The sequence below is a fragment of the Ursus maritimus genome, unplaced genomic scaffold (genome assembly GCF_017311325.1).
Source record: "Ursus maritimus isolate PB19 unplaced genomic scaffold, ASM1731132v1 scaffold_11, whole genome shotgun sequence".
Lineage (NCBI taxonomy): Eukaryota > Metazoa > Chordata > Mammalia > Carnivora > Ursidae > Ursus > Ursus maritimus.
In genome coordinates this window covers 67,696,678-67,713,509 of record NW_024423453.1, presented here as the reverse complement: position 1 = coordinate 67,713,509, position 16,832 = coordinate 67,696,678, and the positions used below count along the sequence as shown (strand labels likewise).

Here is a 16,832-nt window from a genome sequence, read left to right as displayed (position 1 = left end):
ACCAGCACAGCTGGGCCCAGAACAAAATTGTTTAGAAAAAGACTAATCTTTGATATTTCAGGAAAATCATTGAAGTAATCATTATAAGAAAAAAATAACACAGACCTTGGGGGACCACACTGTAGTTACTTTATGGTTTAGTTTGGTTCCTAATTAGGCCCTAGTGAAACTCGCGTCTTTGACTGTCAACCTAGTGACCCACAGCCTTCATTTGCCGTCTCTGAGGTAAAGTCATAATTGATTCCATAGAATCTGAGGTGGTGGTTTTCTTTCTCCCTGACCAATTACTGTTTGAGGTGATCTTGTTTGTCTGATTTGGCTTAGTTGGTTTTAAGAATAATTAGTCTCAGGGCACCCGGCTGGCTCAGGTGGAGGAGGGTGCAACTCTTGATCTCAGGGTTGTGAGTTCGAGCCCCACGTTGGGTGTAGAGATTACTTAAAAAAATAAAATTAAAAAAAAATTAAGAATAATTAGAGTCTTTTTTGGAATTTGGTTCTGTGATATTTCTTTAACCAGTACAGATTTAAGATAAATAATAATGAGTGGCTTCCTCTTAAATTTATTAACAATTGAAAAATACCAAAGGGGCACCTGGGTGGCTCAGTGGGTTAAGTGTCTTGCCTTTGTCTCAGGTTCCTGGGATCGAGTTCCGCATCAGGCTCCCTGCTCCACTGGGAGCCTGCTTCTTCCTCTGCCACTCCTTCTGCTCTCTCTCTCTGTCTCTCAAATAAATAAATCAAATCTTAAAAAAAAAAAAAGATTCTCTCACTCCCTCTCCCTCTGCCCCTCCCCCCACATGTGCGCGCCAGAGTCTTAAAAAAAAAAAAAAAAGAAAGATGCCAGAAAATTAAAAACCCATACATACAGGTTTTTAAAAAATAATAGAAAAGGAGAGAATAATTTGAAGTTAAAAAAAAAAGAAACCACTGTCTACAGGCATTTCCCAGTGTGACTCCATAGGCTCAGCCCCAGTCAGACGTCCCTGGAACTTTCATGGAGCAAGGCAAACACACTTTGCAGAAACGGGGACCATGCATATTAAATGTTTAAAATGATTGAAGAAGCATATCAACCAAACACAGCAAGTGAATCCTGTTTGGGTCTTGATTCAAACAAGCCACTTCCAAAAAATTTACGAGATAATCAGGAAACGTAAGCATTGGATGTTTGAAGGAATGAGGGAATTCCTTTTGTAGGACCGGTGATGGGAGTGTAGTTATGTTATGAACTGAGTCTTGCCTCACTGAGGTGCACATTGAAGTATTTATGGTTGAGATGATATGACATCTAAGAATTGCTTCCAAGTGATCCAGCGAGGGGCGAGGAAAGTGACTTAGGTGTACGTAAGAAAGCAGATTGGCTGCAAGTTATCATTATTGACACTGAGGAATACACACATGGCAGTTTATTGCGTTCTCTTCACTTTTTTACACATTTGAAATTTTCCATAATAAAATGTAAAGAAGTCTTTGCCCCCTCCAAATATCTTGTCTTAATATTTGAATATTTAATAATTAGCAACACTTTAAAAAATTATTTGAATTTCCATTTTCTTGAAAGACCTATTTATATCCTTTGATGATTTAAAAAAATCGAACTCATTTTTCTTTTTGGTTTGCAAAAGGTTCTTACATACTAAAGATATTTGCCATCTAAAATGTGTCAAGCAGAGACAGTTTCAGTTTAGTAATGATGCTTTCTGCCAAGCAGAAGCTTCTATTTTTTATCTTTTTTAAGATTTTATTTATTTATTTGAGAGACAGAAGGAATGTGAGAGAGAGCATGAGAGAGAGAGAGAGAGAGAGTACAAGCAGGGGGGAAGGGTAGAGGGAGAAGCAGACTCCCAGCCGAGCAGGGAGCAGACATGGGACTCGATTCCAGGACCCTGGGATCATGACCTGAGCCAAAGGCAGACGCTAAGTGACTTAGCCACCCAGAAGCCCCAAAAATCTATCAGTTTTTAATCACACCAGGGCTTATTGAATACCCATTCAGAAGCTCTAAGCAAACGCCATCATAAAGGTGTAATATTTTGGTTTAACATTTTGCTACAGTCATTCCCTCTCTGTCTCTCCCCCAGCAGCCCCCCTCCGCCGTGTGGGAGGAGGCTGGATACTTCAGGCTGTAAGAGCAAACGCCTTGTCTTACATAACTGCACACCTACAGCCTGTCCGTTCAGGAGATTTGGCATCGATGCCATACTGCAAACTCTAACCCGATTCCAGTTTTTTCGGTTGTCCCGCTGTGTACTTTATACGGGGCACATTCTGGTACAGGATCCACTCGGGATCACATGCTGTGTTTGGCCACATGTCTTTATTCTTCTTTAATCTGAAGTAGTTTGGCCTTTCCTTATTTTGTCTTTCATCATATTGACATTTTTGAAGATTACGGGCCAGTTATTTTATAGAATTTCCCTTCATTTGGGTTTGTCTTATGTGTCCTTGTGCTTAGGAGTCAAGTTATAGACTTTTGTGTCATGTTGTGTCCTTTTACAGTGTCATGTCCAGAAGAGCATTATGTCCGTTTGTCCCCCAGTGGGGATGTGAACTGACCATGTATGTGGTTAAGGTTTTGTCCATTTTTTTTTTTCTGTAGAGATACTGTTTTTTTCCTTCGTAGTTAATAAGTAATTTATGGGGAAATCTCGTGAGACTGTCCTGTTTCTCATCAAACTCTTCCTCTCTCTAGCACCTAATCATGATCCTTTTTTAAAATTTATTTATTTGAAAGAGAGAGAGAGAAAGAACGCAAGCAGGGGGAGCAGCAGGCAGAAGGAGAGGGAGAAGCAGACTCCCCACTGAGCAGGGAGCCTGATGCAGGACTTGATTCCAGGACCCTGGGATCATGACCCAAGCTTAGGGCAGATGCCTAACCGACTGAGCCACCCAGGTGCCCCCTAATCATGATTCTTGAATGAAACAGTTTTCACTGTGGTGCTTGAAAAATCTGTCATTGTAATAAAAACATTTCGAGAGCATGTATATATGCTAGACCCTGTTCTAAGCATTTGTCTTAGCCTTATGAGGTGGGTACTATTATTGTCCCCATTTCACAGATAAGGAAACTGAGGTATGAAAAGATTTTCTGCCCAAGATCACCCAAGAAGTAAGTAGAGGTAGGATCTGAACACAGGCTGTCTCTGGGGCACGTGCTATTCTCCACTGTCTAAAGCTGCTTATTCATCTTTTACTGTATGAATTCTACCTTTGCCTGTAAATTTAGTAAGACTCTCTTCCTGGGATAAGATGCATGTTCAGAGATATTTTCCTTTTGTACTTTGATGGTCTCATTACATGGATACCTTGAGATGTCCCACTGGCGGTTAGAAATTCAGATTTAGAACCTGAGAGGGAAGTCACAGGTCACGATGAGGTTGAGGAGTCCTAACCCTTGGTCTTTTGGGAGTACGTTTGCCTGCCAAGTGGTCAGTGTTTTTGTGATTCTGTCCTTGTTCTTGGCTAATAGGTCAATCCTGGAGCCACTTTTGGAGCGCAGGGCTTCATCAGGTGCCAGGGTTGAAGATCTGCCCCTCAGAGAGGACAATGAGAACCGGATCAGCAAGTTCAAGAGAAAAGACTGGAGCCTTAGCAAATCCCAGGTCATTGCAGAGAAAGCGCCAGAACCTGATCTGATGGTAAAAAAAACCAACAACAGGGGGTCGGGGTGGGGGTGGGGGACAGCAAGCAAACAAGCACCAGAGGTTTGCTAGTGCTTTCCCTGCGGCCGGGCACATCACCACTCACGGCAGAGCTGGGAGTCACCAGGCGGAAGTCTGGCTGTGCCTCCTCAGGACCCGGCAGCCTGTGACAGTGTTTGATCTTAAGCTGTGCTTAAAAAAAAAAGCACATACGGAGAATTTGAGTGTCTAAAGCAGTGGTGGTGCAAGATCTTGTACCCACAATGTAAACACGTGGGTTAATGCTTGGAGTTGTGGTTCTCACCACCATGTTCCATGAGTCAGTCCAAACATTGTCTTCTTTTAACTTAAAAAAAAAAGTGCTTTTTTTTTTTTTTTTTTCATGAGCCACATCAAGTTGTTAAGTGTGGCAAGACCAGCCTTCCCTGAGAATCAGGGTGGCTCCTTTCCAAATCAAATAACACAGTCTAACTGTGGTCAAAATCAGCTCCTGGCTGGCCAGGAAAGAATGTCTGCTTTAGTGATTCCCTGTCAGTGTCTTTGCCGTGCTCCCCACATGACCGTGCCGGAAGCTTAAGTGTGGCTCCTGGAATCTTCCCTCGAACAAGTTGGTGCTCAGCAGGCAAGGTTGTTCGGAGCATTGATGAGCTCAGCCTTTCTCACCGTGAGAATGTTTTGCTGTGCCCCTCCCCCCACTAGAGCCCAGCCCGAAAAGCACAAAGACCAAAGAGTCTCCAGTTGTCGGACAATCGGCTGACGCCATTTCATGGTTCTTCACCTCCGCAGTCAACGCCCTTGAGCCCACCTCCACTCACTCCTAAAGCTACCAGGACGCTAAGTAAGTTTTATATATATATACAGGTGTAGAGATGTAGAGAGATCCAGGTATATTCCTTCTCTTTGCTTCAGTAGGGAACAGAGTATGTGTATGGATCTGGGCGATATTTAGCCTGAACGCACAGAGTATGTGAGATTATTATAAAGTTGGCTCATTCCATGGTAGTGGGTATAGCAAAATTAGAGTTCAACAAGGAATCTTTGGGTTGCTAGGACTCATTAACCTTCTCTGTTGAGTGGCCCAGAGGGTCTTACCACTCCTTTTCCATTTGTGAAGGTATAAATGAGGTAGAGCCAGACGGGGACCAGACAGGAAGCAAGTAACTTATGAACTATTGGGTAGGTAACCCTGTACTTGGTATAGGAAAGAGTCCCAAAGAAGGACAAGAAATAGGCCCATTCCATATACTGCCTACAGGCAGGCCTGGGAAATCAGCAATACACTAGGCCTGAGAAGAATTCCAAGGGACCCTTGGTACAGAGAATGGAGGGATAAATCATCGTGCCACATGGGACACAGGAGTCGCCAAGAGTTAGAGATAATTAAATAAGCTGTCCTGGAGGAAATGGATATTGCGGCTTTTAAATGATCAAACTAAGACAGCTCAGTTAAATTTAACCAATATTTATTGACCACTTACTTTGTGACATTTTTTTCTAAGCACTTGAGATAGATTGGAGAATAGAGTCATACCCTAAGTTCTAGAAAATGTTTACATCTCCAGCTTAATAGTTAAAACCCTAAGCAAAAAAATGGGATTTTTACTTCGGAACTTCTTGTGAAACCTGCTGGTGAGTTAACAGTGCTACCTTTGTCGTGAGGGTTGAGAGGTCGTTTCCATTCTGTCCACAGAAACTATGGAATATCGCCTTGGCAATTTGATCGGCCAGGTTGGTTTAGATGTTAAAATGGCAAGCAGAGGTTCTGTTAAGATTCCTTGATGAATTCTTCTCTCTGCCTTCATCTCTTTGTATCATTTCTAGGCTCCCCATCCTTGCAGACAGATGGGCTGATGACTACTACTGTCCCGCCTCCCCCTCCCCCCAAAAGCAAGCCCTACGAGAGCAGCCAGAGGAACTCCGCGGAGGTAGGGAACAACGGTGCGGGGGTCAGAGCGCCCCACTCTCGGGAGCACAGTGTTGGTTTTCTAAGCTTTTTGCTAGGCGGGTTTCCCATAGTTTTGTCACACTAATCACTTCTTGACTCATGCCTGAAACCATAAAAGATAGGGGAGTTTCTAATGGGAAGTAACAAAATGCAAGCAGCCCTTTTCATCCAATCAAAGGTAGAGCTCTTCTCTGTACTTCACCCTGGGTACAGGTGAGTGAAATCGTGGGTATCTGGTTCACATGTGAAGAGTTTACTCCTCCTGAGTGAGTGACAGTCATTCTGAAATGGCCTCTGATGGGTTTCCTGCATTCATTCAACAAATATTCATTAAATGCCTACTGAGGATATGCCAAGAACCCAAGTGTCGGGGATATAACAGTTTGGTGTGTATCTGCTTAACCCAAGGAGAGCAAGGGAGGAGAAATGAGTGTTGTTGCCCTTCTCTCCTCGCCAAGGCCGCGTAGCTAGATGGGTTAGACGCTAAGGCACCGTGTCAGAAATGTGGAAGAGAAAGTAAATTCGACAAGACTCATTTGACTGTCGTTGTGTCTGCTCCCTCAGATTGCCCCTCCACTGCCAGTCCGAAGAGAGGCCAAAGCCCCACCCCCACCACCTCCCAAAGCTCGGAAATCTGGCTTGCTTTCCTCTGAGCCCGGATCCCACTAAGGATCTTGCCCTCTCTCTGGAACTCTGAACACCTTGAACAGCTGATGCGAGAGGAGGCCCTGTCCTCGTTCCCCAGGGCCCCTTGCTGACCGCCCTTCCTGATCTGGGTCAGCTTTACTGGCTCAAAACTGGTGGTTCTTTGAAAGGCTTCTCTGAAGGAGGACTAAGGCCACATCTCCAGTCCACTTGAATTCCAGAACTGGTCGTGTCCTCTGTGTTTCTCAAAAGAGAGATTTCCCTCACCGTTATCAAATTCCGCCTCCAGCGCAGAGACACTGCAGCCTACAGAAGCCTGGCTAAGTTCTTCTGTGGTGGTCGTGGAGCAACCCCAGGAACCTACACTTTGGAAGGATTTCTTGCTTTGCTTGTGAAAAGCTATGCTTGAGACTTGGTTTTCTCACGTGGACACACCGTGCCTCGAATAACATTGGAAGAGAACTGCATCAAGTACTTTGGTAGCCGAAATAATCCTATCTTTCTGATGTCTGCTTGTGTCTCCTTTAAGGAAAAGAACATCTTTGTAAGGAAAATTGGCTACTGTCACGTATGAATAGCCATCATTGTCAAAAAACCATGGACTCGATTGTGAGGTCTGAGCTCCCGTCTCCCCCACACCAGCTACTATGTGTGGCGTGGGAACGCTGCCCGCCCCCTCCCGGGAGTCGTCATACTCCCAACTAACTGGCCCTCGCCACACCGTGTCACTCCTTCCTGCTACAGCCTCCCTTGAAGCTCTTTCTTTTGCACAGTTTCTTGCCCTGTTACCTCCTCTGAGCTCAAATCACTGGACAGAAGGGACTTCAAAGCCCGGGTTCAACAGCTTCTCTTCCAGATCCCATTTGGATGGCTCAGCAGCCCTCACTGCCACCTGATTTTACCCTGGGGAATAGAGTGCAATATCTCCCTTTGATTATTTATTCCTCATGATTGTGGAATTAATTTGATTACATGTTTACGGTACTAAGTCAGCAGTCCTTTCGAAAGAAGAATGGGGTGATATAGATGATCAAATATTACGTACACCCACACAAACCACACAAGGTCAGAGACGTTTTGAGCTAGAAGGGCTCAAGGTCGTACAAACAACCCCCTCGTTTTGTAGACAAGGAAATTGAAGCAAAACACAGAAAATCTGACTACAGATTCTTACTAACAGCCCAGCTTGCTAATTGAGGCTCTGTCCCCAGATAACACTTAGATCAAGAAGACAACCCTGGCAGACTCGATGATGAATACCTACCCCTCGTTGGGACAACCGTGGAAATGTCCCAGATAGTTCTATCCTACGTTGACATTAATGGCAAGCAGAAAGCTTTGTGTGGATCCCCTAGGTCAATGGGGGAAGCTCATGAGGGTCCCTTCCATAACTGGGCCCAGCCAGTCCCCTTCCCCGCCTACCCGGTCCTGAAGTAGAGAGAGGAAAGAGAGATTTCACCTCCGAGAATTCGGAGGATTCTTGTCTGCAAGGATCTGCTTGCCGGCTTCTTCGTGTACCTGTTTCAGCACCACCCCTCTTAGAAGAGACATACTGATGCTTCACGGAGTCAGGGAAATACAAACCTGAGATGTGGCCAGCATTCCTCAAGCAATTAGCATGCGTAGTTAAAAGTGGTGAGGAAAAGGTAATTCTCCACCTCCACTCAGGGGAACCTTCAGGGGGTACAAGACAGAGAAGCTGGAGTTTGGAAGTAAACCATCTGGTCTCCAACCATTCCAGCTGTGTCATCTGTTAATTTTACAAACTCCCTCAACCCTTTGCAATCCTCTGAGCCCTCATTGCTTCCCCTTCCGAAATAGGGAAAAGGACCTGCCACACAGATGAGGTCAAATGAGATCGACTGTGTGGAGTAGTAGGTACGAAATGGTCTTTCCTTTCCTCTGCTCGGCCTGAGTAAGATCTGGAATTCCCTAAGGGCATTATTGATATTTCCCCCCTGAGGTAATTTGGAAAGTGATGCAAGTTAGCTGTGCACATACAGTCCCTTTTAAAGAGATGGCGTCTTTTGGAGTCTCTGACATGATTATTTATGACTGAAGAAGTGTTAATAAGAACTGAAGAGGATTTTAGTGGAAAGAACTCAATGAAGAGAAGGAAGAAAGGTTATACGGGGCTTCTGTGAAGCCCAGAGCAGCTTCTGAGAAGTTGCCTGACAGACTGGCTGGTGGGGGTCTATAGGCCTCACTCGCCCTATTTTTCAGGCTGCCTTTAAGATAGAAAGATGTAAGCTGGTCACGAAAAATACCAAACCTCAAGCATGTCCCTTCAGAGCAGTGCAGTGAGTTCTGCAGTGTGGTCTTTGATCTGGGGCTGGGGAAGTCTGATACCCAAGTGCCCAAATACCTTCCCTTTTTTAATAGAACATATTTTTTCCATCTGATTCCCCTTCCACCTTAATGGAAATACGAAGTCTCTCCTGCCTGAGTAGAAAGGATTTTAGGTAATGGTGTAGATAACTGCTTACAGGGAACATGGGGGAAGCCATTGGGTCAGAAAGAGTCATGTTTGATGATCATAAATCATGTCTGTCCTGAAGTCAAAGAGGAACACTGCAAAGAAACGCCTTATGATTACCTTACTTATAGGAGAGAGAAGGGGCTGGGAATAAAAGAGGAAAGAACTGGTCTTTATTTGACTTGATAAGAACTCGGGAGTATTGAAGGACATTAAAGTAGCCCCCAAACTGTCACAACCTTTGTGGATATTAGTTTATGGGATTTTTTTTTTTTTTTGAATCCCTTATTTTCTCTCTCTCTGTTCTGGTGACTTGTCTTCCTTTGAGGTTTTTTTTTTTTTCCAAGAATTGTTTTATTCAGCATTTATTAAGCTCTCATTGAATGCCAGACACCATGCAAGACCCTCAGGATATGGCAATTCAGTGTGTCCAATGGGAACAGCCTGGTACGCAGAGACTGTGTTGTGTTGTGGGGTTGGCAAGAGAGTGGGATTAGGGGAAAGTGAAACCCTCAGTAAGGCTGCTGGGCCATGGGCCTCCCCTCTTCCACCTCACATGTGGATTCCAGAATTGCAGTCCTTGTCTCCTACCAGGGAGACCCAAGAAAAATGCCTTCACCCTGCAGATCCCTGAGACAAACAAGAGAAAGTGGGATTTGAGATAACAATCTACCTTTGTTAACTTTTTCCAAACTGTGGGAGTCCTTCCCCACTACTGGCCCCCAGATCTTGGGGTGATTTCTTCCTTTAAAATTGAGGCATGTCTTAATATACATATGGTCAAGTGCACAAATCTTAGGGGTATAGATGGATGAAACCTTACCAGGCATATACCATGTCACCACCTCTCAGATCCAGACCTAGACTACTTCCAGAACCCCAGAAAGTCCCCTCATGTCCGTGCTGTCCTTCTGCAAAAGGCATTTAGAAAGCCATTCATAGCTGTATCTTCCTTCCTCTCACTGCTCGGGTATAATGAAAAAAGGGGGAAAGCCCCACCATCAACACAGAACAGGACAGTAAAGACCGTGTCCCCTTTGTCAAGTCAATTTATAGTCAGTCCCTGGGCCTCAGTTTCCTCATGTAAAACATATATACCTGAGGCTACGTGATTTTTAGAATCCTTTTGGACCGAGCTTACTTTGATTCTATGTGAATGAGAAAGAATCAGAAGGCAATGAAGTTTCTGTACCACAGCTTTTAGGCCCACATGCCATTGACCAAGTGGATTTTAAAATTAGTTGGAAAAGGTAAGTTCCTCTTTGGGTGGGTTGAGTATGGAAGCACCAGTTCTAACCTACAAAAGGAAAAAGGTAGTTTTCCTTTTAAGTTGATGATTTCAGGCTGATTCTTATAACCCAGCCAACGCTGGTCTCCCACATATGCTGCCTAAACTCGCCTGTTAGTCAGATTTTGTAAGTTGTTCCTCCAGACTTTGTCAAAGGCTCTGTTGCCAAGATTTCGTAAACTAGTTGGGTTTCAAACATGGACCATTAGGAAGATGTGCATTGAAGTAGAAAAATTTTGTTCAGATTTGCTGTTATTTATTTTTTAAATTAAAAATGGAAATGTATTTTGAAGTTTATTGTGTTTAGTCTGTTATTACTTTCACATTAACAAAAGGAAATCATTCCTGAACTTTTCTTTATCGACACCCCCTTTTTGACACATCACACCCAGTCCCTCTGGCCTCCTGTCGTTGTAGGTCCTGTTAGTTTAGGCTCTTGTGTTGTGGGGTCATGGAGTCGTCTTCACCTGGAAGCAAGAAGAGCTGCATTTTGTTCTTCCGTCACCTCCACCCCCCTCCATCCATTGGAGCTGATGGCTTGTGACAACAATTCATTAAACGCGATGGGTTGTTTCTTCACTCATTCACTGCGAAGGGAAGTAAAAGAGGAGTAGCTGGTAACTTACTTGGGAAGGATAGGAACGGATTCTCAAACTAGGCTGAACATTAGTGTCACCTGGGAAGAGGCTACACCCCAGACCAATTAAATCAATTTCCAAGAGAGGGGAGCATGACCCAGGCACCATATTCCATTTCAATCTCCCCAGTGGTTATTCCAACATTTGGCGAAGGCTGAAAATCACCATCTTAAAAGAAATAACAACTTGAGAAAATTGGTGTTCAAAATAGATGTTCATTTCTTAAACTCCCTGCTGGTGGTGTGTCACCCTGGGGAGGGAGGGGGCAGCCACTTCAGTTAGAATAGCCACACTGTTTTAAGTCCTGGGCTTATGCCTAAGATTTTTTTTTTCTTTTAAGAAAATGTTCCAGTGCTTTTAAACATTTGCCATCTATTGCTTTTTAGGGCAATAATGCCCCACTGTGTACATAAGAATCCTTGGCATGTTAAAAATGCAAATGGTTTGGGCCCCCAAGACTGAATCAGTAAGCCTGGGGGATCTTTTTGGATCTACAGTCCCCAGTGAGAAATACGACTTTAGAGCACCGTTCGCTGTCAAAATTTATAAGCATTGTTACTTCATGCAGTGCTTGGCTTTTTCCCAGTCATCTCCAGAATACTGCAACTTCTAAACCCACTGCTAACATGGTCTATCTTCAAGCCACTGTTTTTGATGCTTGATGATTGAAAGCCATTTATATTTGAGAACCTATGAAAGGGAGCTTTTAGTATGTTTCCCACCCTTTATTTGGAAAGGCTACAGAGCTTTTTTTGAAGCTCACATCGGCATCAGGTAGCTGGATGGGCAGCTTTGTAGCCCATTCAGGGAAGCCCACAGCTTCTGGAAAACTGAGACTCCCACAGAATGTAAAAAATAAGGGACTGTGAGGAGCACCTCGGTGGCTTAGCCCGTGAAGCATCTGCCTTTGGCTCAGGTCATGATCTTGGGGTCCTGGGACAGAGCCCCGTGCCCCCTGCATAGGAGGGAGTCTGCTGCTCCCTCTCCCTCCACCCCTCCCCCTGCTTGTTTTCTCTCCCTCAAATAAATAAAATCTTAAAAAAAATAAATGACTGTGTTGCCCTGTTCTTTTAATGTGTTAACTAATGTAAAGATTGTAAATGATATCGTGTTTAGTAACAAATAGTTCCTGAGCAGTTGGCGGATGGAAGCCTCTCGTCCTGCCTTGTATGTATTGGTTTAGTGAAAATAGGCGGGGTTGCCTTTTCTTCCACAAAGTAGGTTGTGAACTACATCTCCGCTTAATTTTATTAAAGTGGGAATAAGGAATTTCTTTGAGTTTTAGAGATTCTTCAAATGGAGATATTTGGGGAATCTAGCATGGTGCTGATCTGTATTAAAAAAGGAGGGTTTTCTCTCCCATGGACTGTTTCTGACTCCAGTTCAAATTCCTCACCACAGGCCCTTTTTCGAGATGGAGGGGTAGGGAGAGGAGGTGGAAGGTTCTATCTGTCTGAGTGAAATAGGGAAAGGGCCTTGATTGTTGCCATGTGAACATAGGCTCAGTTTGTTGCTGTGACACCAGGCAACTTACCTGACATCAGACTTTTTCAAATGGTTTCATAATCAATTGGAAGGTAGGAGGATAATTGAAAACTGGTGTCATAGTGTCTTGGACCCTATAGCGAAATAGCCACCAGTAAATGAAGTCGATACATGAGCCCCAGGATCCTGTTTCAGCTCCAATTAACAAAATATAACCAATTAACCAAATATGTACTGGCTTTCCAGTCTAATGCCATCAGCTGCTCTTCCTAATGCAAAACGGGAGCCCTGCCCACGTACCCCAATGGAACTGAGTGGGTCCCTTAAACCGTGGTCTCCTCCTTTTAAAGGGAAGACAAGAGTAGCTAATTTTCAAGGTCGCTGTGAGGGTTAATGACCATATTTACACATCTGTCCCTGAACAGAGTCTGATGCTGGTCTTTGTGGGGAAGGAATGGTGGCAACACTATTTGACCAGGGTGCACAGAAATAGCTGAATTCTGTCTTCAACAGACTCTATACTCCAGAGCCTTTCTCAAGAGAGAGCACCAAAAAGATGTGGCCGATGAACACTATTATTTTCGGGCCCGGGTCCCCAGCCCCTGCATGCACTGCTGGCTGTGGTGAACACAGGGAGACCACGTGCGGCCGCGGGAGAATCGGATGGGGGCCCAGCACAGCCTCCTCTCTCCCGAGGGCTCTCAGGTTCCAGGTGACTTCCAAAGGGATCCAAGGGAGTCTGGGAAGGGAACTGCTTTCCAAGTGGGAAGAAACCTTGGCCGTGGCCTCCCTCCTATGGAGTATAGTCGAAAATCAAGCCACAACCCCACAGAAAACTGTAGCTGAATCAGATTTTGGGGCCTGCCCCAATAAGTGTCTTGTTCTTGGGGCAGGGTGGTGGCGGAGGAGAGCCATGGGATTTCTTTACTCAGCAATAATGTCGACTTTATGTTCTCTCCTGTTTCCCGGGCCCCATGCTCAGAGGTCTCCCGTTTGTGGGCTTATGGTGCCCCTCTCCCACCAGAATTCTGCCTTAGAGGAAGACTTAACATTTATGCCACTTTATTCACAACACAGCACTTCAACATGAAATATGTGAATTTAGCATAAGCCTATCTGAAATTCACACAATTTACAGATGTTAAATGAGTCACAAGTTTCAACGTGAGAATTATACTTGTGTTGTCAATCCTTCTGGTTCACTGGATTTAAATCCTCTTCTGCCCGTTTTCCTCTTCAATCAGACTTTCCTAAAAAATACATGAGCAAAAATATATCAAGGTTGATTTTACTAGCTGAATTTCACTATGCTTTTGATATTTTAATTTCTAAAATATCAATATAGAAAGAATAGATCTGTTTATTTTTGTGCTCCAGAAAGTGCTAGAGAGATATAACATCGTGTGTTTCTAAGTTGTTTAATAAATGTAAGATCTACATTAATACTTTAAGGATAGGATGTGAAGGAGGTGAAAGAAAGGTCTGATCTCTGTGATTTATTTTTTTTTAAGATTTTATTTATTTTAGGGGGCACACACGTGAGCGGGGTGGAGGGGGAGGAGCAGAGGGAAAGGGACAAGTGGACTCCATGCTGAGCATGGAGCCTGACGCCGGGCTCAATCCCACGACCCTGAGATCATGACCTGAGCTGAAACCAAAAGTTGGACACTCAACCGATTGAGCAACCCAGACGCCCCGATCTCAGTTTGTTATTAACCCAGCGTTGGCCTCAATACCTTCTTTCTAAGGTCACGTTTGGGAAATGTCACTGCTTGCTATTATTTTTATTATGTGATAAGTAGAAGTAGACACAGAAAGCCAATGAAGATGTCTGTCTGCTTGCTTTCTTTGAACTGTGGGTGTGGAAGTTGAGATCAATGGGCAAAATGAAAGCTATAGCTTGTGTTTATATATGATTTCTTTATATATGACCCTGGGCAGAGCTGCTAACGAACTGTAGTGGCCCTAACTGCTGCACACCAGTGGACCGTGGCTGCTCAGAGAGCACCGACTGGTGAGCTCAAGATTCAGCCTCTATATTCAGTGCTCCGTATACTTGCTTTCTTGTTATCAAAAACCTGCATTACGTTAGCAGATTCCCATTTTGGGTGGCAATTTGGAGATTGTTATAATCCAGTCAGAAAACTGGAAATCAAATATGTGGTTTTACAAATTTACATTGGAATGGAATTACAAATTTACTAGTTTGGAATTTTGTATTCCAAAGTCGGGGGGGGGGACTAGAGCACCATTTTTGATTTCTACATTTTTCCAGGGAAAAACCATGTCATACCAAGAATATTAATGAAGAATCAAGGAATTCTGTGGAGAGGTGTGGATTAGCCTAGATTAGACGAGTCGGGGAGGGGGGACGGTGGCCAATGAATATACACGAAGAGCTGACATGTAACAGTGGGAAGAAATATATTAGTCATCCCAAAGGCTCGAACCAAGATTAGGGGATAAAGTTACAGAGAAATATTAATTTAAGGGAAAAAAGTACCGTTAGTACTGTCTACCCACTGAAAGAGGGTGTCACAAAATAGTGAGGCCAACCCAGGAGGAATTCAGGCAGCCAGGAAGCTAGGCCCTGCAGAGGCCGAGAGGTGGTTGTCCTAAGCGGACAATCTGAGAGGTGGCACCAAGGACCTCTCCATCTCTAAAGCTCCATGTCATGACCACTGTAACTCACCAGAGCTCCTTTCAGGTCCCTGAGGGGAGTCTGGGGCTGGTGGATGGTACATTCCAAGCGCTGTGGTTCTGCTCCTTGATCAAGCTCTTTGGCTATCTGAGGAAAAAGAACATGATTCTTGCTGAAGGAGATAAATGGAAGGAATGGTATTTTCCACTTCCCCAAGAACTATGTGTGAAGAGTCAGGTCAAGGGAATTGTGGGATGGGCACTTAAAGAACTTAGATCCTCCCTGAGGCATTTATACAGAAGGATGGGCGTTCTGGGAGTAATGCTAGTAAGGAGAGAATATTTTCTCCCTCGAGATGATGGGAATGAAGTACTTTGAACCTCATGAGGGAATGGTATACAAAAGTCGAGGATCTTGTAGTTATGAATAGGGGTGATTCTTATTTTCTAGTTTTTACTAAATGTGTCATAGTTAAATAAAAATTACTTCACATATAATCTGTGGCGAGGAGACTTCGGATTCCAGGGCATCTTTATTTCATACTTAATTATCTTTACTATTTCTCCAAAAAGAAAGCTAAATGATTTTAAGCTTCTCTAGTTTCCTTTTAGCAACACTACATTAAGTGTCCCAGCCCTTACTTGCTTATCCTTGAGGTTCTGTCCATTTCCCATTAATTTAAGAAACAATAACAACTGTATTTTTATTAATCCACTGCCATTTGGGGGGTTAGCCAGCTAATAGCTAACGCCTCTCTCGTGCGGTCCTCACATGACATAAGAAGTCTCAATTAAAGATAAAAAACCAAGTACCCTATGTTAGTGCTGGTACTAGTACTGAAATCAATGCGTATGCAATTGAATCCCGGATATTTTCCAGTATATACTTTGTGTCCTTGAGCTTGCTAGCCCTTCCCCACTAACAGCCTCCAAGTTCTTTGCTTAAATGCCTATTTCAGTAAAAAGAAATGATTAGGGCATGTACTCTTGGTAAGAATACTTATTTGTAAGTTAGGAAAATGTACACTGACCTAGTATCATAGATAATTTTAAAAGGTGAAATAAGAAAAAAAAATAAGCAGAAGTTCTAAGATTTTTCTTTCCAAATCCCAAGGAATCGTCTTGCTCTGGAGGCCTTGGGTCCATCCCAGACCCATCGTTTCAAATTCCTTTGGCAATTCTAGATATGCAGGGTGCGACACACTACTTCGCACCTGTTGCTGTGTTCTCTTGGGATTGTTCCTGTCTGAACAGAAAGCAGGGATGGGACTTGCCTTTGCACGTGTCTCATCTCCCCCAGAATACCAACAGTATGTGGAGCTCAGCATAGCACGGTTGGGGCACACACAGAATGTTAACATAGACTGAATCCCATAAGCCACGTCTTATTTTGATGAGGAAAAAGCCTTACCTCTTGGAAAGAATCAATCAGCTTTTCAGCATTTCTCTTCCCCCCAGGACGCAGTCCATAGGACCAGTGTTGGCCAGAGCAGCCCACCACACATAAGGTCAGCAGGAGAAGTCCAGCTATAAGTTTTGGAATCGGCTCCATTCTAAGGGACATCAATGCGATAGTGAGAATAGACCCAGACTGGGTTGAGCGAAAAGTCAAGACCTTTTTGGTGAGAAGCCTAATGTTTCTATGCTAAGCCTGCAGAAGGCGGAAGTGGCAGTTGCCTGTGTGCACAAGCAGACGTGAAACACATCCCCGCCTGCTTGCCTCGGGTTTCCTAGCCACTGGAGGTAAAGGCAGTACTTGGAACTTCCATGCTTAGTACGTTTTCATACTAAGCAAGTCTACTTTTAGTTTTAGTATGTATTTGGTTACCCAAACTCATGGATTCCTTCCCTTATCAAGTTTGCCTTTTTTGCCTTAACATTCCCTGCCCCCCCCAAACCCCCGGTCGATTAGTTTTCAACTGTATCAGTTCCTGGATAAAGAGAATTAGGCCATCTGCTTGGAAAGGTAGCTCCTGCTAGGAATGTCCGGCAAATAGAAAGTTGTGTGACATTAAACGCGCACACTGCGGCACGAATTCCATTTTGCTGAGTGTCTTCCACACATAAGTGCTGG

At 44.0% G+C, this 16,832-nt stretch overlaps 2 protein-coding genes across 3 annotated transcripts in view; one reads left to right on the top strand and one right to left on the bottom strand.

The window, feature by feature from the left end:
- DOCK5 (dedicator of cytokinesis 5) overlaps positions 1–10,287 on the top strand; it is a 210,948-nt gene extending 200,661 nt beyond the window's left edge. For both annotated transcript variants that reach the window (XM_040626490.1, XM_040626491.1), the window contains 4 exons: positions 3,470–3,638; positions 4,341–4,479; positions 5,463–5,566; positions 6,151–10,287. In XM_040626490.1, coding sequence (XP_040482424.1) covers positions 3,470–3,638; positions 4,341–4,479; positions 5,463–5,566; positions 6,151–6,255 — 517 coding nt within the window. In that variant the 3' untranslated portion in view covers positions 6,256–10,287. The remainder of the gene's footprint in view (positions 1–3,469; positions 3,639–4,340; positions 4,480–5,462; positions 5,567–6,150) is intronic.
- Positions 10,288–13,326: 3,039 nt separating this feature from the next.
- On the bottom strand, positions 13,327–16,322 carry GNRH1 (gonadotropin releasing hormone 1). The gene is made up of 3 exons (XM_008702057.1): positions 16,170–16,322; positions 14,811–14,906; positions 13,327–13,368 (listed from the first exon to the last, which is right to left on the bottom strand). The coding sequence occupies exons 1-3, from the start codon at positions 16,320–16,322 to the stop codon at positions 13,327–13,329; spliced, it is 291 nt and encodes a 96-aa protein (XP_008700279.1).
- Positions 16,323–16,832: the final 510 nt, after the last annotated feature.